The sequence below is a fragment of the Nomascus leucogenys genome, chromosome 5 (genome assembly GCF_006542625.1).
Source record: "Nomascus leucogenys isolate Asia chromosome 5, Asia_NLE_v1, whole genome shotgun sequence".
Taxonomy (NCBI): Eukaryota; Metazoa; Chordata; class Mammalia; order Primates; family Hylobatidae; genus Nomascus; species Nomascus leucogenys.
In genome coordinates, this window is record NC_044385.1 from 47,854,213 (window position 1) to 47,876,676 (window position 22,464).

Consider the following 22,464-nt stretch of genomic DNA (forward strand, 5'->3'; position numbering starts at 1 on the left):
CCAGCTCATGCTGGACAGCCACCAGAGGTAGTGTGGTGGGCTGAGATTTCTGCACCTGAGAGGGGCCTGTCTAGCTGAACCTGAGGTTTCCTCCCACTCTGAGAGCTGAGGATTTATAAAGTACAGTTTTCAGCTCCCTGAGAGTTTGCAATTTCCTCACTACAGTGGCCTAGTGGGACAGTGTTCTGGAAAGTGCCTTGACCCTGGACCATGCTGGAAAAGAGTACTGACACCATCACGGCCTCCTGCAGAGGACATGAGGGTAGACAGGGAGGGGAGCTTCTTGGAAGTCCTGGCTCCAGATATGGGTCCTGGCCTGGCATGTCTGGGTAAGGAAGGGCTGTTGGATATCACAGATGCCTGGGATGCAGCAGCAACTGTCCTGCCTGCCAGATGAGAGAGAAGCAGTTGTACAAAGTGGTCAAGCAGTCTTAGCTTTTGTGGTAAGCAGACTTGGGTTGATGTCCCAGCTCTGCCCTTTCCTGGCTGTGGGATTTTGTGTGCATATATTTGCAAGTTCCCTTTTCTGAGACTTTGTTTCCCCATCTGTAAAATGGGAATAATAACAACATTCAGGTATTAAGGCTGTGTGATGATTAAAAGAGATAATGCATAAAAATATTCAATACAGGCTGGGCACAGTGGCTCACGCCTGTAATCCCAGCACTTTGGGAGGCCAAGGCAGGGGGATCACTTGAGGCTAGGAGTTCGAGATCACCCTGGTCAACATGGTGAAACCCCATCTCTACTAAAAATACAAAAAGTATCCGGGCATGGTGGCACACACCCGTAATCCCAGCTACTCGGGAGGCTGAGGCAGGAGAATAGCTTGAACCCTGGAGGTGGAGGTTGCAGTGAGCCAAGATCACGCCACTGCATTCCAGCCTGGGTGACAGAGTGAAACTGTCTCAAAAGAAAAAAAAATGTGGCTGGGCGGTGGCTCACACCTGTAATCTCAGCACTTTGGGAGGCTGAGGCAGGTGGATTACCTGAGGTCAGGAGTTTGAGACCAGCCTGATGAACATGGTGAAAACCCATCTCTACTAAATACAAAAAATTAGCCGGGCATGATGGCGCATGCCTGTAATCCTAGCTACTCAGGAGGCTGTGGCAGGAGAATCACTTGAACCCAGGAGGTGGAGGTTGTGGTGACCCAAGATTGTGCCATTGCACTCCAGCCTGGGCAACAAGAGCGAAACTCCATCTCAAAAAAAAAAAAAAAAAGTTCAGTACAGTGCTTGGCCATATTAATTAAATATACAAGGAAGAATGATTGTTCTCAAGCTTACCTGCACACCCACCACTTTCAGTTTTATAAACTGAGGAAGCTGAGTCCGGAGAGGTTGAAACACTTGCTCCTATTAGGTTGTTAGTTTTCGGTATACTGCAGGGACAGCGCCCAAACAATATGGAGGAGCTGAACCCCGGCCCACCCAGCCTGGCCCCTGTCCTGCAGGTTCCTGTCCATCTGCACACAGGGTCAGACTCTGCTCACACTCTGCAGCCCAGCTGCCCGTCGGCGTAGCAGATCTCCTAGGGAACTTCATGTTCAGTGGCTGTCTCCCTATCTAGACCTTGGCTCTGTGAGGGCGCGGCTCAGGCTTGCCCACACTCCCCATTCCCTGCAGGCCTGACTCAGTCTCCCAGTAAGTGCTGACATAAAAGGAAGGCAGGACCATGGCAACTTACAAAGCTGTTCATATGTTGCCTCCTTTGCACCTCACGACAATCTACGAAGTACTTGGGATTCCCATTTTACAGATGAGGAAACTGGTCTGTTGGGGGGTGCTCACTTGTTGAATGAATGAATGGAGAGAGGGGAAGCCAGTTGCCCAGAGACCTCCCCATCATCCCCACCCCGCTCCCTGTACTAAGGGTGGGGCTGGGATTCAAATGCAATCTACCCGTCTCAAGAACCCACTGTCCACCAGCAAACCCTCTTTCCACACTTCTGTTTCCCAAAGTGAGAACAAACGCTGCTAGCGTCTGGTTGTTTAGGAAAAACAAGTTCCCAGTCCAGCCCAGCTGCTGCATCCTCTCCAGCCTCCTTGACACCGCTCCCTCGCATGTGCACAGAACTGCACAGTTAGCCAGGTGCCTTTAGGTTCTCACCTTTCATCCGCATGCAGCTCTTCATGGAGCTAGCTGGGAGTGCTTCTCCTTCTTTAACCAAGGAGGAAACAGCTTCTCAATAACTTGCCCAAAGTCTGCCTAACTAAGCCCTTTCACTTAAGACCTTAGACAGAGAGCCCCCTGGGGCTCAGTTTCTCCACCCATACAACCAAGCAGGTGTAATCAGTCTTCAAAGCCCTACTCACCTCATGGTGCCAAGGAAAGGGCTGCGCTCAAACTCTGGCTGGGGACCTTAGGCAGGACTTGAGATGTCTCTGAGTGCGGGATCCCTATGTACCTCACCAGTGATAGCACCTCACATATTTGCTTATGGGTCAAATGAGATGTGAATGGGAAAGCATTCAGGAAATGCCCTCCCTACTCCCCCAGGCCCCTGGTGGTCACCTCTGGGACAGGGGCAATTCTCAAGATGACCTGCAGAGGGTAGGTGTCAGATTTCAGAAAAGGTTATTTTTATCCTTGGGGGTGGAGGGAGGCAGGTGACATTTGGACTCAACAGTTCTAGAATGGGGTGAGGGGACAGGGATGGGAGGAGGGCCTCTAGTGGAGAACCTTGTCTGACCTCAAGGTCCATATTCTCCCTGCCTGTGTGGGGTGACATTAGGGAGAATTGGGAACGCACTGAAAAAATCCCATGCATTTGGTCCACAGCAAACCAGGCTCTGTCCCCTCTGGGCCCTGGAGATACCAGAAGTAGAAAGAGAGAGTTTCTGCATTGTAGATCTTCTGGTCTGGTGTCAATCAAATTCTCCCACAATTAATTGAAACTTGTCACAATGGAGAGCACTGCAGAAGCGAGGTACACGGGTGCCCGGGGTGCTGAGGGATAAGAAGCATTACAGAGATGGCGGAGCAGGACAAGTGTTCCAGGCAGAGGGAGTGGCACGGACAAAGGCCCAGTGCTGGGAGATGGCAAGCTGCACATGAGGACCTGAAAGAAAGCCAGTGTGACTGGGTCACGCCATGGTGCTATATAGGACCACAAGGCTCATGTCTGTTGTGTGTGCAGTAATGGAGCAATGCACCAAAACAGCGGGAACTGTAGCAGAGAAAGTTTCATAATCAAAAGGCAGCAAAACAAGGAGGTGGGAGAAAACCTCAAATCCACCTCCCTGGGGAGTTTCTCAGACTGGGGTTTTTAACGGAATTTGGAGGAGCTGGGGGTTGCTGATTGGCTGAGTAGTGAGGGGTGGAGTCATGGGACAGGGAGAAGAAGAAACTAGTTCTTGTCTTGAGTTGCCTCTTTGGAGGGAGGCTTTAGACTGACTGGTGTCAGTGGACCCATTGAAATGCAGGATTTGGGGCCGGGTGCAGTGGCTCACACCTATAATCCCAGCACTTTGGGAGGCTGAGGTGGGCCGATGGCTTGAGCTCAGGAGCTCCAGACCAGCCTGGGCAACAAAAAATTAGCTGGGTGGCACGTGCTTGTGGTCTCAGCAACTCTGGAGGCTGAGGTGGGAGGATCACTGGAGCCTGGGAGGTGGAGGCTGCAGTGAGCTGAGGTCACACCACTGCACTCCAGCCTAGGTGACAGAGCAAGATCTTAAAAAAAAAAAAAAAAAAGCAAAGCAGGATTTTGTAAATATCTCAAAATAGAAACCTTGAGGTTTTTTTTAATGTTAGAGATGTTATCTGGAAAAGTTAGGACCTTGTGGCAGGGGCTATGTGACTTTTAAGCAATAAGCAGCTATAAGAAAGTGGACTATAGGGCAAGCTGGTTAATGCTTAGCTATGCTTTCACTTACAGCTTATGCTTTTGTTAAAAACTTAGGCCGGGCGCGGTGGCTCACGCTTGTAATCCCAGCACTTTGGGAGGCCGAGGCGGGTGGATCACGAGGTCAGGAGATTGAGACCACGGTGAAACCCTGTCTCTACTAAAAAAATACAAAAAATTAGCCGGGCGTGGTGGCGGGCGCCTGTAGTCCCAGCTACTCGGAGAGGCTGAGGCAGGAGAATGGCGTGAACCCGGGAGGCAGAGCTTGCAGTGAGCTGAGATTGCGCCACTGCACTCCAGCCTGGGCGACAGAGCGAGACTCTGTCTCAAAAAAAAAAAAAAAAAAAAAAAAAACTTAACAATTTAGCTTGATTAATTTTGTGAGGATGGCTTCAGTGTGAGTGAGACTGGAGGTGTGGGCAGGAGTGGTCCATGAAGGGCCTCAGAGACTTTGTTAAGGAGTTCTTCCTATAAGCCAAACCCTTTCAGGATTGGAAAGAATCTTGGAGACTCTCTGGTTAAATGCCCCATTTGACAGATGAGGAAACTAAGGCCCAGACATCTAATAATAAAACTCACCTTTTTACAATCACTTACCATGTGCCAGAGATCAGGCTATACACTCTGCTTTCTGCTTTCACCATATTTTCCCCTTAAAATATAGCTGGCATTTAACATCTTATTTAATTTAAATTAGCAGACTGACTTGATTTTTGCCAAAAATGTTTTCTCTCAATAATTAAAAAAATTAATTAATTGAAGTAAAATTCACATAATGTAAATGTAACCATTTTAAAGTGACCACTTCCGTGGTATTTAGCACATTCATGGTGTTGTACAACCACCACCTCTATCTAGCTCCGAAAATTTCCATCACACTAAAGTACTGCAATCCCTTACTCATTAGGTAGTTTTTCCCCATTCCCTCTGCCCCCAGCCCCTGGCAACCACCAATCAGCTTTTTGTTTCTATGGATTTATCCGCTAATATGGATACCTACAGTATGTGACTTTTTGTGTCTGGTATATTTCACTTAGTATATCTTTTTGAAATTCATCTATGTTTTAGCATGTATCAGTACTTCATTTATATTTATGTCTGAATAACCATGCATTTGATAAAGATACATATATAGATATACATATATATTTATATACATACATATATGTTACAATTTGCTCATATATTTATTTATTAATGGATATTTGAGCTGTTTCTACCTTTTGCTTGCTGTGAATAGTGCTGCTATGAATGTGTGTGTGCATGTATTTGTACTTGTTTTAGTTCTTTTGGGTATATAACTAGGAGTGGAATTGCTGGGTCATATGGTATTTCTATGTGTAACTTTTTGAAGAACTGCTAAACTGTTTTTCATGGCGACTCAACCATTTTATATTCCCACCAGTAATGTACACGAGTCCCGTGAATTTCCTGGCAGCAGGCCCAGGCCAGAGACCTCACATGACTGTGAGGCTGGAGTAAAGCCACCTGTGCGCTGCCCCACGCAGCTCTGGTCCTGTTCCTCCTTCCAAGTTTTTCAGTAGCAAACAGCCCTGTGTACTGGCTTTTCTCCCATTCTACATGTCCTCGGTTCCTTAGGATCCCTCTCGGGGCTGCAAGAGCCAGGCACCAGGGGTCATGATGCTTCAGCCTACCCAGGCCGTGCACGGAGAGCTCTCACCTTCCTTTGACACTTAGAAGTCCTGTGTCAATGGTACCAGTTCTATGAGTGAGGCTGTCACATATGCAGACTCCTTTCTGACCCCCATACCAAGGAAGATGCCAAAGTGACAAGGGGAACAAACGCACCGGCCTGGCTGTGCTGCCCTTTAAGAATCTGGCTCAGCCTTGGCCTGGTGACCCTAAATAGCAATGGCAGGGTCTGGGTCAGCAAGACACAGCTCTCTCCACGCAATGTTGGAATGAGCATCTCCAGTCTCTTATTGCTGATGGGAACCTTGTGAAAGGACCTGCATCTCCTGGACAAACCAAGACACCTGCGGCAGTGCAGGCCCCACCCCCTGAAAAGCCATCACACTACTTGACTGAGCATGTCAGCACTATGGATAAGCCTCAAGCCTTTTAGGTTAACTCCTGTCTGCCACAGATTCTCAGGAAAAGAGATCATCTTTCTAAATCCAGATTCACAGGCAGATGACAGTCCATGACCTGAATAACCTCTTAGTGAAGATTTTCAGATTCTGCTCCACATTCTGGGTTGCTTACCAGGGCTTCAGATTTAGGAGGAGAAAGTTTATTTTATTTTATTTTTTATTATGACCTCTATCCAGGCCTCCTTTCCTCGGATGCAAAATCAGTGATAGAAAGGAGAATGAACAGGCACATTGTGGGATTAGTGAAAGAAGCACCTACCATTTGGAAGCCCAAAGGGGAGTGTTTATTTTTTTAATTTTTATTTTTACTTGTAAAAATAAAATATTTAATTTATGATCTTGAAAAAAAAAATTGCTAGGGTAATACATATGAGAATTGCTAGCATAGGACCTGAGACTTAGTAGGTGTTCAATAACTGTTCACCAAATGAATACATATAGGAGATGCTTCATAAAAATCTTGGTTCAATTCTCTACCTTTCCAACTCCCAAATCTTGAAGAATGTCAAGTGTGAACACATTCAGTAGCTAAAGGAAAATTAAGATGTTTGATAGGACATTGGGACCATCATTTGTCTTCTAGAATGAAGATATGATCTGATCTTATATGACAATCAGAAGCCTGTGGAATAGCCCCCTGGTATCCTTCCTCCCAGCCCTGGGGCTAGCTTTGAGGACGTATGCTCCCTCTTTTACCCATGAGATTGCTGCCCCCCACTACTACCCTTTTTTGCCTTGTCTGCTGGGAACCTCAAGGCCGTTGCAGCTGTCTTTGGCAGCATCTGGATTCCTAACAATCCTCTCCTCTCTTATTTGGTTCTTTAACTTTATTTGTTTGCATTTTGGTTCCTAGTGCACGTGCATCCTGTGTGTGTCTCGGGTATGTGTGTAGGCTGCCTCAGAGCCTTTTTTGGGAAGAAGGTAGGGAATAGGCCAAAAGAGGAGCCTTGGAATGTTGACAAATACTCCTGCCTTGCTGGTGGGGAAAGCGCCAGGAGCCTGCCCTTTGGTTTCTCTGAGAGGCTGGGGGAGGGGGAGGGGGCTGGGGCCACCCTTGTGGGGACAGAGCATGGAATTTAGTCAGCTCCCTCACACTGCTTAGAGTGACCTGGTTCAGACAATGGGGCCTTTCATGGGGCCTGGCCCACAGCTCTGGGGTGGGTGCAAGGCCTCTTCTCCCTGCCCGCCCCTGGGGCCCACCTTCCAGTACCTTGTGAGAGGCAGGGGCGGGACGGTGGGAGGAACAGGGGCTTTGCAGTTTTGCACCCTGGGTTTGAAGCCCTGCTCCATAATCACTGGCTTTTTGAATTCTCACAGAACCTCTCAAATAAGCTCGTAATCTTGCCCTGCACAGGGTTGCTGTGAGGCTCTGGTGAGCTCGTGGGTAGAAAGCACTGTGGAAACAGTCCACTTTGAACTATGTTTGGGACCCTCCCAGCTGTATTTCTGTAGAAAGCACACACTTTATAATGCTAATAGTAAGCACTCAGTACATGTTAGCCACAGGGTATGTGTGTGCTAGGAGCTTCATATACTTGGTGTTGTTTAATTTCCTCCCTATGATGATTCTTGGAAGTGAGAATAATAATCCCATTTTTATAGACAGGAAACCGAGGCCCATAGGGGTGGAGCAGCTTGCTCAAGGTTATCAAAGTTAGTTGTGGAATTGGACTTGAACCCAAGCTAGGCTGACCCCCAAGGCCTGTGCACAGCCTGTGTCATGATGGGCTACTCCAGAGGTCACCCAGGCTTGCTCCTCCCCTTCAGGGCAGGTAGGTCTCCTTTGCACCAGGCCTGTTGCTGCAGTTGGGGTCTGCAGGCACTGTGATCTCAGCTGGCTTATCACTTTAGGCCATGCCTTCTCCAGGAGTCTTCCATGGTTTCTGGGGACTTCTTGGCCTGGCCCCCAAGCCCCTCTTCCTCTGTCTCCACCCGTCCAGGTATGTAGAGCATTTTCCCACCTGCTCTCATTTGCTCCAGTGTTCACATCACCTGAACCCTTTGCCCTGACATTCCCATCACCTGAACCACAGCCGTTCTGTTTCTCCTTTTCGCTGTTCCTTGTGGCCTCTCTGCACCTCAGACCTTCCTCCCACTGTGAGTCTCAGCTCTCAGGCCATCAGTCTTTTCCTTTCACTCTTCCATGGGCATTTATTTAGCCCCGACTCTGTGCCAGGCATGTGTCCTGTCCCATGGAAGCATCTATCTGATGGGGGTGGCAACTGTGAGGACAGTGACTACCCAGCTTGGTCAGTGCTGTGACGGAGATGGTGAGGCTGCAGGGGCATTCTAACTCTCTCTGGGGGAGACAGACGGAGGATGAGGAAGGGCTCACCTAGCAGACGGGGCAGATAAAGGGATTCTAGGTGGAAGCGGTACCTTCATATTGGGGGAAGACAGCGGGAGTGAGAGTGATGCTCTAAGGAAACGTATATGGTCTGGAGCTGAGAAAGTGGCTGCTAGGGTGAGTGGCAGGAGCTACGGTGGCTGGTTCTTGATCCTGAGAGCAGTGGGGAGCCATCGAAGAGTCTTGAGCAGGGGAAGGGCCTGGTAAGGCTCTTTAGAAAGGTCTATGTGCTCCTAAGGGGCAGAGCAAAGTCCCATGGTGGGTGGAGTTATGAGGACCAGGTCTCCCCGAAAGGCAGGACATGGTAAGCAGTAGTTGTTGAGTTGGATTTGCTTTTTGGAAAGATCCCTCTGGTGTTGTGTGGAGGCTGGAAGGAGTTAGATCAGAGGCCTGTTTAAGGTCGGATCATTGGGACTTGGATACTGGGCAGAGGGAGGAAACCAAGGTGAAGCCTTGGGCCTGTTTCCAGCCCCAGTAGCCTGTGGGCCCAGTAGTCTGTGGGCCTGTTGTCAACTTGCCTAGAAGGAGCCGTGGCCCAGCGGGGCTTATATTGGCCCCCGCAGCTGGGTGGCCCTGGGCCAGCTTTTCCCTCTGTGCCTTAGTGCCCCAGACTGTGAAGGGATTGGGTGAGGGGGTCTCTCCTGCCCTGACCCCGCAGGTCTGTGACATGACTGGCTCAGGAGGAGGGACACAGAGCCCATGGTGTGGCTAGCTGGGGCCTAGTCTAGCATTATCAAGTCTGGCCAAGTCTGCCAGGGCCTGGGGCCAGCACTTGGCACAGCTGCTGTCTGAGAGGGCACATCTCCGACCTCTGGGTGTCCTCCAACCCTTGCAGTGGTTCAGCCCCCGCCACCCGGCAGCTCTCTTGGCTCGGCCTGCCTGGCCGCCCAGGCCCTGACTCCATCCAGGGCCCCTGCTCTCCCTATGACTGGCCCTGGGAGGAGTGGCCCAGCTCTGGAGCCCCATTGGCCAAAACTTGCCTGGGCTGCACACACCCCTGCCTCCCAGACTGGCTGCCTGCCCACCTTGGGACTAGGAGGCCTGGCCTGGCATGCCCTAATGTGGGCAGACTGCCTTGGAGCCCAAGGAAGGAGTGGAGTCTGAAAGGCTATGCCTGGGGCCACCTGCTGCTCTGTCCCTGCCGCCTGTGCTCCAGCCCAGGGCTTCTGCACCCCTCTCTTTGAGGGGAGTGGTGGGGACAGCAACTGCGAGGCTTGTCTCTCAGTGTGCTTCAGGGGCCCTGCTCAGAGGAGCACAGTATTTCCATTCTGACAGGGTTCTAGAGCTTCCTCACTGGGAATCTCAGCTGAGTGTGCAAATCCCAGGCTGAGTTAGGCCCTGGACTCCTGGAACCAGGGGTACCTTAGGGACTGGCAATTCTCAGTCCTACCTGGTGAGTGACAGATGTGGCTTGGGAAGGGGGAGACCCTGCTCAGGGTCACACAGCACCTGAGGGACACAGGTAGAATTCGAACTCAAGTCCATCTCTGTTTGTCCCTCCACAAACCTTTGACAATGTCCTCCCATGTGCCAGGCCCCTCTAGGCCCAATTTGTCTTTGTATTCTCTATGTTTGGCCCAGGACCCCATACAGAGGAAGTGTTTGGTGAACGAACAAATGAACGAATGAACCAGCGAGCAGGGCACAGGTCCCGGCTCCCATGGCATAGGGTCCAACAGGAAGGTAGGGACTCCTGATTCACAGAACAGGAAACAGGAGCTCATGGGAGGAGGGGTTGACCAGGTGAGAAGCAGAGAGAGGACCAGAGCTCAGGCATCATGACTGCTGGCCCAGGGCTGTGTCCATGTTCCCTTGTTGGTGAAATGGGTCAACAGTTCTTGCCCTCGTCCTCGTGAGGACTCAGAGAAGTGGCGGACGTGCCCAGGCTGGTAAAGCGGGGGCATTGTGTGTGGGCATCCCTGTGTGTGTGTCCAGACTGCCCAGAAACCCCAGGCGGTCTGCCCCTTTGGTTCTGCCCCTTTTGTTCTGCCCAGTTGCCCTCTGCAAGTGGGCATTGTCTCCCCATTCCTCAGCTCTCCCTAGGGCTTCTTTCTGGAATTTCTTCCCAGTACCCCTGGCTATGGGAGGGGTTTGGGAAGAGTGTGGGCGAATGGAGTCTCGCCTACCACCTCCCTCTACCCACTCCCACACCCCGAAAGCCAGCCACCCGTATCCATGCAGGCCCCCAGCGCACAACCAAGCGGGAAGTGCCTTGGCAGTGGTTGCCATGGCGATGGGTCCTGCTGCTTGGACAACATCAGCCTTCCAGCTACCTGTGACAGCCCGCAAGCCAGGCAGCCTGGCACCCTGCAGGCCTCCCCCCAGGCTGAGAGCTCCTGGGATGGCTGCCTTCCTGCCTCCCCTTGGTGCCCAGCCTCCTACCCAGGGGCTCTTGGGAATAAGCCGTGTTTCTGGGAACCCATAAGCCGTTCTGGGTCAGACAGGCCTAGTTCAAATCCTGGCTCTACCACATGGGGGTCAGTGACTTTGAACAAGCCACCTTGGTGTGCTTGAAATTGAATTAGCTATGGGAGGCTCATTGGGGGGAATTATCTAAGGAGTATAGACCAGGTGCAAGAGCTACCACTGCCATCATCCCGCAGCCGTGGCAGGCTCACCATTGGGGCATGGTGCTCTTTGCCACTACAGCCAAGCCCAGGTCCCTGGACTCCTCATCTCAGCCCCAGGAGGCCCTGCAAGCAGTGTAGTGTCGGGGGTAGGAGCTCAGGTTGCAGAAGACCTCTGGGGTCACAGCTGAGCTTTGTCACTTATTTGGGCTCCTCATCTGTGGGATGAGGATAATAAGGCATCTGTCTCATAGGTTTGTTGTGAGGATAAAATTGGATTAGTACATATAAAGTACTTGTAAAATTATGTGACACCTAAGTGCTAGATAAACATTAGTGGCGACTGTCATCACTACCACACAATTGGCATTGGCCATGAGAATCGGAACCCATATGCCTGTCCCTCCTCATTTTTCTCACACATGCAGGTGTGCCCAGCTCTTGAGCTCATGGTCTGCTGAGGGATGGCAGGCTGTTAGCCCCTTCCCTCTTCCTCACTTCCAAAGGACTGATGGGCACACCCCACCTCTTCTGCCTGGAGAGTAAGACATGCTGGTTCCAAGCAGAAACCCCAGCTCTAATTCATGAGTTGGAGAATTTTCTCAGCCAGTTTTCCAGCTGGCAGCTGTTGTACCCAGCCCTGGATCAGACAGCTGGTCAGTGACTGCCCACAGCCCTCCCAGTCAATAGATCCAAGTGCTAGACATTAGCAGGCCACAGAGGCTGTCCTGATGGCCTCTGAAGATGGAGGGAGCCCAAGAAAGGAGCCCTTTGGGGATGAAATCAGAGCGGCTTCTTGAAACACTGTATTAGGAACAGTTCCCTGGGCTTGACTGCTATGGAGCCCTCTAGGCCTCCCTGCATAGAGAGGGGACTCTTTCCAGAATGAAGGTAAATCTAAGGCAACACTTTAAAAAGTTGGCCCAGGAGCTGAAGCGAGGAGGACTGACTTCTCTGCATGGTTTTGTCTCCACTGGCCCACTCGGGTGCAAAGCCGTGTTCACGTGCGGTTCTTGGCCAAAAGGAAACTGGGCAGAAGCAGCATCCACAGATCCCCTGGGGTCCGAGACCACGGGCTGGAGGGTGGTGACCACTCTCGAGTTGGGGTCTGGTGGGAGGTGGCCCTAGTTACTCTCTCTCCCCCAGACCCTAAGTTCTCAGGGCTGGACAGACCTGGGAGACCCTGCAGCAAGCAGACCTCTCTGTCCCCACCTGTCCCCCAGGGCTTGGCCTCTGTGTTCTCCAGCCGCACATCCCGCAAGTCAGCCTTACGTGCAGGGAACGACGGTGCCATGGCAGACGGCGAGGGATACCGGAACCCCACGGAGGTGCAGATGAGCCAGCTGGTGCTGCCCTGCCACACCAACCAACGCGGCGAGCTGAGCGTCGGGCAGCTGCTCAAGTGGATTGACACCACGGCCTGCCTGTCTGGTGAGGCTGTGCTCCCCATGGCTCCCCACCTGCCCCACAGGCCCAGAGCAGGGGCCGTGCTGTCAGAGATGGTCACTGTCCACCCTAAGTGCCACACTTGTTTCTCACCTTGGCCTTTGCTCATGCTGGTCCATCTGTCTGAAATGCCCTTCCTGATGTCTCGATGCTCAGCACAGCCCACCTCTCTCTCACTCAGACCCCTTCAGCCCTGAGTGTTGGTCCCAGGCCCTAAGTCCCTGCCTCAACACAGTGCAGCCTTCCACATGGCTGCTTCAGATTGGCTCGGAGATGCCGTTGAGCAAAGCCCATGACTGCCTGCCCTGCAGCGCTCCTTCCCTTGAGTTGAGGTGCGCTGGACCGAGCCCGTTTGATTCCTTTTGTTGCACCGGTGTTCTCCAACCCACAGAGCTCACAGCCTGGTGGGGTGGGGATGGGGGACAGACAGGTGACCTGACTTTCCCCCAGCACTGTTTCAGAGGCCCTGACCCAGGCCTGGGGGCAGGGAAGGGATTCCTGAGGGGCTAAGGCACCTGAGTGGAGTCCTGAGGGTGAGAATGACTCAGGCAGGGAACAGGTGGTTGAAGGGATGGGGGCTCCAGAAAGCCGGGAAGCAGGCCAGTGTGGCATGATCACTCATTCAACATCTACTTACTGAGTGTGTACTGTGTGCCATGCACTGTTCCAGGACTGGGGTACAGCAATGAACAAGACAGGCAAAAATCCTTGTCCTCAAGTAATGTACAATCTAGCGGGAGGGAGAAACAGTAGACAGACGAAAAGCAGATATACAGAAGAGGGTCAGGGGTGGTGCCCGTGGTGAGGGGTGTAAGGAAGGGTGGCAGCAGGGTGTGGTGGGAGTTGCGGCCTTGGCTTGGGCGGCCGGAGAAGCCTCCTGAGGAGGTGCCATCTGAGCAGAGGCCTGTGATCGGGGGAGGCTACTAATGTCTGACTTTCTTCTCCTGACACCAGCGGAGAGGCACGCTGGCTGCCCCTGTGTCACAGCTTCCATGGATGACATCTATTTTGAGCACACCATTAGGTAAGTGGCCCCTCCTACTTCAAGGTCCTCTGGTCTCCCTCCCATCAGCCTGGGGCCCGTCCTTCTGACTCCCTGCCTGGTCAGCCTGTGTGCTGCCGAAAGCCTGACTCAGCTAACTGAAAATGAGGTGGGGGCAGCCTCTGGGGAAGCGTGAACCCCTCTGCAGTGTTTCTGGGGGCTAGGAGTTGACCTGCTGTTCCACGCGGTGGGTGGGTGGGTGTTCCCTCAGCCAGGGTGTGGCCGAGATGCATCGTGGGGTGCTGTGTGACTTTGGGGAAGTCAGTCTCTCTCTCTGAGCCTCAGCTTTCTCATCTGCAAAATAGAAGGGGTTAGACTTAATCAGTGAGTGCCTTTTTGAGCTTGGACATTCTCTTGGGGTCCTCGGTCATTGGGCTGTAGGGAGGCCCCTAGACAAGTTGCCTTGGCAAAGTCTGAGCCAGAAGCTTGGGCCATTCAACCTCTGCTCACATACTTCCGGGGGTGAGGAGCTCGTTACCTCATTTCTAAAGTAGACTTTTTTTTTTCTTTTTTTTTGGAGATGGAGTCTCCCTCTGTCACCCAGGCTGGAGTGCAATGACACGATCTTGGTTCACTGCAATCTCCGCCTCCTGAGTTTAAGCAATTCTTGTGGCTCAGCCTCACGAGTAGCTGGGATTACAGGTGCCCGCCACAAGGCCCGGTTAATTTTTTTGTATTTTTAGTAGAGACGGGGTTTCACCATGTTGGCCAGACTGGTCTCGATCTCCTGACCTTAGGTGATCCATCTGCCCTGGCCTCCCAAAGCACTGGGATTACAGGCATGAGCCACTGCACCTGGCCTTTTCTTTTTTTTAATGGCTATACAGAATAGAAGAACATTCATCACACACACCGGGCTTTGCCTCCCCATAGCTTTGCCCATAGATCCTGCTTCTGGGATCCAAGGAGCAGGCTGAGCCCTTGGCTCAGGACAGGCTGCAGGGCCACACACAGAGCTCTTGTCTCTGGGCCTGTTCCTAAACTCACCTAGCATTAGCTTGGACGTCAAGTGCCAAGGGCTTATTCAGGACTCACTGGGTGCTCAGTGGGTCACCATTAAGGAAGAAGACTGGCCAGTCCCTGTACTCACTCATTCAGTCATCATTCCCTCACCACACACTTAATATTAGATGAGCACCTTTTCCAGACCAGGGGCCTTGCTGAGACTGGGCACACAAAGTCCACTAGAGCACAGCCTCTTCCCCGGACCTCCCAGTCTTCAGGGGAGGCAGATGTAGGAACGTCATTCAATTCGCAGTGAGAAGTTCTATGCAATAATGGGCTCTGGGCCAGGCGTGGTGGCTCACGCCTGTAATCTCAGCACTTTGGGAGGCCTAGGTGGGTGGATCATGAGGTTAGGAGTTCAAGACCAGCCTGGCCAACATGGTGAAATCCCGTCTCTACTGAAAATATAAAAAATTAGCTGGGCGTGGTGGTGGGCACCTGTAATACCAGCTACTCGGGAGGCTGAGGCAGAGAATTGCTTGAACCCTGGAGGCGGAGGTTGCAGTGAGCTGAGGTTGCACCACTGCACTCCAGCCTGCCACCCTGGGCGAGACAGCGAGCCTCCTAATAAAAAAAAAAAAGGGCTCTGCTTAGTAATACTTTTTTTTTGTTTGTTTTTGTTTGAGACAGAGTCTTGATCTGTCGCCCAGGCTGGAGTGCAATGATGTGATCTTGGCTCACTGCAACCTCCGCCTCCTGGGTTCAAGCGATTCTCCTGCCTCAGCCTCTTGAGTAGCTGGGATTACAGGTGCGTGACACCACACCCAGCTAATTTTTGTATTTTTAGTAGAGACAGGGTTTCACCATGTTGGCCAGGCTGGTCTCGAACTCCTGGCCTCAAGTGATCTGCCTGCCTTGGCCTCCCAAAGTGCTGGGATTACAGGTGTGAGCCACCCTGCCCAGCTGCTTTGTAATACCTTTTATTTTAGAATAGTTTTAAATTTATAAAAACATTGTATCTCTAAAGATAGTACAAGGCCGGGCGCAGTGGCTTGTGCCCGTAATTCCAGAATTTTGGGAGGCCAAGGCAGGCAGATTACTTGAGCTCAGGAGTTTGAGGCCAGCCGGGCAACATGGCAAAACCCTGTCTCTACCAAAAATTAGCTAGGCATGGTGATATATGCCTGTGGTCTCAGCTACTTGGGAGGCTGAGGTGGGAGGATCACTTGAGCCTGGGATGTGGAGGTTGCAGTGAGCCAAGGTCACACCACTGCACTCCAACCTGGGTGACACAGTGAGACCCCGTCTCAGGATAAATAAAAAAATAAAAATAAAGATAGTACAGAGAGTTCCCATATACCCCACACCCAGGTGCCCCATGATTAACATCTTACATTTGTAGGGTACCTTTGTCACAATTAGTGCACCAATACTGATACATTATTTTGATGCTGTTTTAAATACATTAACTTATTGATCCTCAAAACAATACTATGTGGCCATAGCTATTAGTATTATTTTACAGATGAGGAAACTGAGGCACAGAGAAACGAAGTACCTTGTTGAAGGTGGTACAGCTAATGGAGGACCCAGGATATACTACCAGGCAGGCAGTCCAGCCCCAGAGCCCTTGCTCTTAACCAATGGGCTGTATTTCCTGTATGTCTGGGGGTAGGTGTCGTGGCACTGAGGGTAGTCAAGGGGGGGCCTCCTGGGGGAGGCATTTGAGCTGCCGGTACTGTCAGCTCTGTACATAGTGATACTTTGAAGCCAGTGGAGCTGTGTCTGGGCCAGCTCCAGGTCCCTGTAGCCAACACAAGTTCTTTTACTTAGGGGAGCAAGGAATAGAGAGGGTTAGGGGTACATGCATGATGGCTGGACCTGCTGCAGGGCTCAGCAGAGTGAAGGTGAATCTGGGCGGAGGAGGCTGTGGGTGGAAGGGAAAGCCAGAGAGGATGCCAGGAAGGAGGACAAGCTGGGGAGGGGCCTGGAGCATGGTTGGTGGCCAGGGAAGGCCTGGACACACCTGAGGAAAGATTAAGAAGTTTGTTTGTTTGTTTGTTTCTGCTTTTGCCACTTGAAAATATTTCCAAATGTATCTCTAAGGGCTAAGAACTCTTTTTATGTTTATTTATTTTTTGAGATGGAGTCTTGCTCTGTCTCCCAGGCTAGAGAGCAGTGGTGCAATTTTGGCTCACTGCAACCTCTGCCTCCCAGGTTCAAGCAATTCTCCTGTCTAAGCCACCCGAGCAGGTGGGATTACAGGTGCCCGCCACCAAGCTAGGCTAATTTTTGTATTTTTATTAGAGATGGGGTTTCACCATATTGGTCAGGCTGGTCTCGAATTCCTGACCTCAGGTGATTGGCTTACCTTGGCCTCCCAAAGTGATGGGATTACAGGTGTGAGCCACCATGCCTAGCCCTCTTTTTTTTCTTTTTTTTTTTGAGAGAAGGATTCTTTTTAAACACAACCTTAACATCATTACCACATCTAAAAAATTAACAATAATTTTTCACTAACATCACTTGTCAGTGTTCAAATGCCCAAACTGTCTCATGAATTTGTTTTTATTTTGTTTGCTTTGCAGTTATTTATTTTTTCAAGATGGAGTCTTGCTTTGTTGCCCAGGCTAGGGTGCAGTGGCACCATTGTAGCTCACTGCAGCCCTGAACTTATGGGCTCAAGTGATCCTTCCACCTTAGCCTCCCTAGTAGCTGGCACTACCATACCTGGCTAATTAAATTTTTTATATATATATATTTTTTTGTAGAGATGAGGTCTCGCTATGTTGACCAGGCGGGTCTCAAATTCCTAGCGTCAAGCGATCCTCCCACCTGTGCCTTCTAAAGCATTAAGATGACAGGCATGAGCCACCACACCCAGCCTGCAGTTATTTTGTTATTCAAGTCAGGATGCAAATAATTGTAATTGGTTGCTTCTCTATAGGGAGGCTGAGGTGGGCGGATCACGACATCAGAAGATCCAGACCATCCTGGCTAACACGGTGAAACCCCGTCTCTACTAAAAATACAAAAAATTAGCTGGGTGTGGTGGCAGGCGCCTGTAGTCCCAGCTACTCAGGAGGCTGAGGCAGGAGAACGGCATGAACCCGGGAGGCAGAGCTTGCAGTAGCGCCACTGCACTCCAGCCTGGGCGACAGAGCGAGACTCTGTCTCAAAACAAAAACAAAAACAAACAAAAACAAAAAACTCTATAGATACCCACCAATCCTCCAGCTGCTCTCTGGCATGCTCTCTCTCTCTCTCAAAATGTATTTTTTGAGGAAAGCTGGCCATTTGCCCTCTAGAGTCCTTCATCACCTGGGTTTGCTATTTGAATTTCTGTAGTGCAATTAACATGTTCTTCTGTCTCCTGAGAGTAAATTGGTCTAGGGAAGGTCTTGATGGGGGTCAGATTTGTTTATGGGGGGTTGCTTGTCTGTGTTGTGAAGAACACCTGGAGGGGTGTCCGGGAGCTCCGGGGCCCCTGAGGAGGCTGGGCAGTGGCCCTGGGGAAGGATCCGGTTTGGGCCAGAGCTGTGGGGACAGAGGGCAGTCAGGAAGGAGGAGGAGCTTAGAAACCCAGACCTGGCACTTGGCTCAGTCCCATTCTCTCTCACTTGACCCTCAGAACCACAGGCAGTACTTTACACAGGAGGAAATGGACTCAGAGAGGCAAAGTGACTCACCCAAGGTCACACAGCTCTGTAGTGTGATGGTCAAGGTGGAGCTTGACTGGAACCCAGGCCTGTGTGGCCATTCCCACTGTGTTCACGGTGGCCCCTTGACCAGCAGGCCCCTTAGAATGGACCCTTCCTAGGCTTGGCCAGGAGACTGTGTCATTTGAGAGAGAAGTCGGCATGGCACTCTCCATGTTCATGAGCCAAGGCCCAGAGAAGTGAAAGGACCTGCTGGAGATCACACAGTGATTGAACGGGGCCAGCCTTTAGCCTCCTGCTCCTCCTCCCCACAGTCCATCAGCTGGGCACCCTCTGCCCCCTCCATTAGGCACAGCCCAGGCTAGGTGGCTCCCCTGGGGATTCATTTGGATGTGGGAATCATTCCAGAAGGACAGGCTGCAGCTGGGAAAAGAGGGGCTGGTGCAGTCAACAGAATCAGTCTAGAAGTCTGGCTCTGCCACTTTTTAGCTTGGTGACCTTGGGCAAATGACTTAACCACTCTGATGCTCAGTTTCTCCTAAACCTACCTGCCAAGCTTATTCTGAGGCTCCAGTGGGGCAGTGCACAGTGCCTGGCACCTAGCAGGCATTCTTTAAACGTTTCCTTTTCTCTTCTTGCCCTTTGTTTATAGCATCTTGCCCTTACTAGGCATTCAATACATGTAGAATGCATTAATTCAGTCAGCTACCCTTTATGGGAGACCCACCCTGTGCCATGTGCTAGGCCTTGGAGAGTCAATGGGGAGCAAAACACATGGCCCTTACCCTAGTAGAGCTTAAGAACTGTGGGAGACAGAGGTCACTGTGCCAGGAGAGTGCTGCAGGGTGAGCCTCTGCAGGGCCTCTGTTGGTGGGTGGGCCACTGCAGGGCAGGGAGGGCTCCCCTGAGGAGGGGACCATTGAGCCAAGAGCAGAAAGAAGCACAGGCATTAATTGGACAACGGGGAGCAGGGAACGGGGGAGCAGATGAGTGCAATCATGCTACTTCTCTCAGCCTCAGCTTCCCCATCTGTAAAGTGGGGTGCTGACACTATCTTGCTAGCTGGCTTTAAGGACTTGGTGACATCGCAGATGTGAATATGCCCTGCAAGCCATGAAGTTCTCCTGCCAGCTCCCCACAAGAGAGGCTCTGCAAGTATCTGAGGCCCCTGTTCCTCCCTCTGGCCCCTCTGGAAGGCTCACCTCCTACTTTCCTCTCCCCAGTGTTGGACAAGTGGTGAATATCAAGGCCAAGGTGAACCGGGCCTTCAACTCCAGCATGGAGGTGTGTGGGGTGGGCACTGCTTGGGAGTGGGTGCATGGGTGGGTCCTCTATCTCCTCTCTCCATTCTTCTCCCTGCAGCCCAGGGCCACTCACACTCGCAGGGCCCTGATTAGAGCAGCAGAGTTCTGTAATGGTTGGCAGAGCAAGGGGAATCCCAAGGATCTTCCTGTCCCAAATCCCATAACACAGACAGGAAAATCGAGGCCTGGGAGGGGAAGGGACTTGCCCCAGGTCACTGAGCTACGTAGATTCCAGCGTGGGACTTGACTTCCAGGCCCCTGAGTCTTCACATCCAGCCTCAGCAGCCAGGTGTTTGTGGGAATGGAGGGAAGGCAGCATGAGCACCTGATCTTGGAGGAGGAGCTGGGGCAGGGAGAGTGCTGGGTTCTGGCCCATGAGCTTGCCTCCCACATCCCGTCTCCTCATCTGCAAAAGGGAACATGATTCCTATGTGGCAGGGTTGTCCAGTTAATGGAGGGCTGCTGGTGATGCCCAGGGTTCTGTGAGCTATAGGGGAGGGCTCTATTTTCCGCCTATGGACTTCAGGCCCAGGCAACTTCACCAGCTGGGCCAGTGGTTCCTGAGGGAGCACTGAGGCTGGGTGACATAGTCCTGACTATGCCTCTGGGAGCCCCATAAATGCTCAGGTACCCCCAGGTGCCTGTTCTTGATTTTTTATTTTTATTTTTACTATTTTTTTGAGAAGAGGTCTTACTCTGTCACCCAAGCTGGAGTGCAGTGGTGCAATCATAGCTCGCTGTAACCTCAAACTCCTGGGCTTTAGCAATATTCCTGCCTCAAGCTGGGACTACAGGCATGCGCCACCACACCCAGCTAATTTTTGTGTGTGTGTGTGTGTGTGTGTTTTGCAGAGACAGGGGTCTCACTGTGTTGCCCTGGCTTGTTTTGAACTCCTGGCCTCAAGTGATCCTCCCGCTGCAGCCTCCCAAAATTCTAGGATTACAAGCCATTGAGCCTGGCCCATCCTTTAAATTTAGCCAACATTCTCCCCATATTAAGGCCTGTTGTAGACATAGTCTCATTTTAATCCTCTCAACAATCCCACAAGGGTAGGTCCGATCACTCCCACTTTGTAGATGAGGAAACTGAGACCCAGAGAAGGGAAGTGACTTGCCCAAGGTTTCCTGGGGCCCCAAGGGCAGAGTCAAAACCCACCTCAGATCTCTGGCCTCCCAGACCTTAGTAGGTGGTGCAGAAACTCTGGAGGCCTGGCCTGGGCTGGGACTTGCTGTCTGGCGGAGCTGCGGGGCTTCTAACTGGTGAGTGCAATGTTGTCCCTCATTCCTTCGCCCTTACTGTTCCTCTCCAGGTGGGCATCCAGGTGGCCTCGGAGGACCTGTGCTCTGAGAAGCAGTGGAATGTGTGCAAGGCCTTGGCCACCTTCGTGGCCCACCGAGAGATCACCAAGGTAACTGGGTGCACCTGGCTGCTGGAACGCTGCTCAGTGACCTGGGCACCTGCCATGGCGAGTCTGGATCAGGGGGATGAGGTTAGGGGTTGGCAGAGGGGATGGGGAGGGACACAGCAGGAATCCACAGCTCCCAGAGGAAGGCCCACCCCTCATTGCATTTGAATCCCCCAGCCTCCTCCCGCCTCCTTTCCCCCACCTCTCCCTGTGCTCCTCCAGCGAAGATTCTTCTGGTCTCAACATTCTGCATGTCCTACAGTGACACCCCCCATCCTCTGAGCCTTTGCCCAAGGAAGGGACCTGGGTGGGAGCTGGAGGATGAATATGTATCAGGTCATTGTGGAGGCAGGAAGATGGGGCAAAGAGGGAGGAAGCCTTGGAACTGAGCAGCAGCCCAGGCCTGCTGTGTGCTAGCCTCGGACATGGGATGGTGCTGGGGACAGGCCCCTGTGCTATTTCAGGAGACTTGCCCTGAGTGGCCCCCACCCTGTCCCCTGGCCGGCAGGTGAAGCTGAAGCAGATCACGCCGCGGACGGAGGAGGAGAAGATGGAGCACAGCGTGGCGGCTGAGCGCCGGCGCATGCGCCTTGTCTATGCGGACACCATCAAGGACCTCCTGGCCAACTGCGCCATTCAGGACGGTGAGCAGCTGCCAGCCGTGCATGGGGAGGGTAGCTGGCGTCCTGCATGGCCCCTCTGCCCCGGGCTCCCACTGGGCAGAGGCAGGAAGGGAGGCTCCGGGGACTTCCACCCACTGGTGGCCCTGGGCCTCTCTAGCCCTCTTGGCTCCGAGGTCTCCTCCAAGGAAAGGGAGTGTTTGGGCCTCTCTACCAGCTCCCAGGAACCATGAAGCTGCAGTTAGGTCATGTGGAAATCCCTTTGTTGTCCACAAAACGCATTTGGGTCTCCAGAAGCCAAGGTGTTTGGGAAGATAGTATTGAGCTATAACTTGAAGACTCTGTAGGATTTTTTAAAAAGCATATATATATATATGTATGCACCTATAAAAAGCATATATAGGCCAGGCATGGTGGCTCATGCCTGTAATCCCAGCACTTTGGGAGGCCGAGGCGGGTGGATCACCTGAGGCCAGGAGTTCAAGACCAGCCTGGCCAACATGGTGAAACCCCGTCTCTACTAAAAATACAAAATTAGCTGGGCGTGGTGGCGTGCACCTGTAATCCCAGCTACTCGGGGGGCTGAGGCAGGAGAATCGCTTGGACCTGGGAGGTGGAGGTTTCAGTGAGCTGAGATCGCACCATTGCACTAGGCAAAAAGAGCGAAACTCCATCTCAAAATAAATAAATAAGTATATAGCATATATAAAACATGTAAAAAGCATATCTATATATGCTTATGTGTATGTGTGTGTGTATATATGCATACACACACACACACGTATATATATTCCCACCCCCCAAAAGATAAAATAAAAAGCAAGACTCCTTTCTATCCCAGAATCCAGGTAGTCTCCCCAGAAGCATCTACTATTACCCATTTTAGGGTATCTTTCCAGAAGTATTCCCTGCATATCTAAGCATAGCACATATTATTTAGTTCCTGAAAAGGGGCATTCAGTACATACTGTTTTGTATCTTGCAGTTTCCCCTTAAAAATACATCCTGGGGGTTGTTCTATACCAGTACAGAAAGATCTACTTTGGACTGGGTGGGATTTTGACAGGTGGGAGATAAGGAAGGGTTCCTGACAGAGCGCACAGCCTGGGCAAAGGCCCAGAGGGGAGACCTTGGACTTGTTTACTTATCTCCAGAATGTTCAAATTT

General features: G+C 51.7%; 1 protein-coding gene across 1 annotated transcript in view; it reads left to right on the forward strand.

Annotated features, from left to right (window-relative positions):
* ACOT11 (acyl-CoA thioesterase 11) overlaps positions 1–22,464 on the forward strand; it is a 59,664-nt gene that overhangs the window by 22,802 nt on the left and 14,398 nt on the right. The window contains exons 2-6 of the mRNA XM_003273070.3: positions 12,099–12,306; positions 13,276–13,345; positions 19,191–19,251; positions 20,582–20,680; positions 21,186–21,321. Of these exons, the coding sequence (XP_003273118.1) occupies positions 12,099–12,306; positions 13,276–13,345; positions 19,191–19,251; positions 20,582–20,680; positions 21,186–21,321 (574 nt within the window). The remainder of the gene's footprint in view (positions 1–12,098; positions 12,307–13,275; positions 13,346–19,190; positions 19,252–20,581; positions 20,681–21,185; positions 21,322–22,464) is intronic.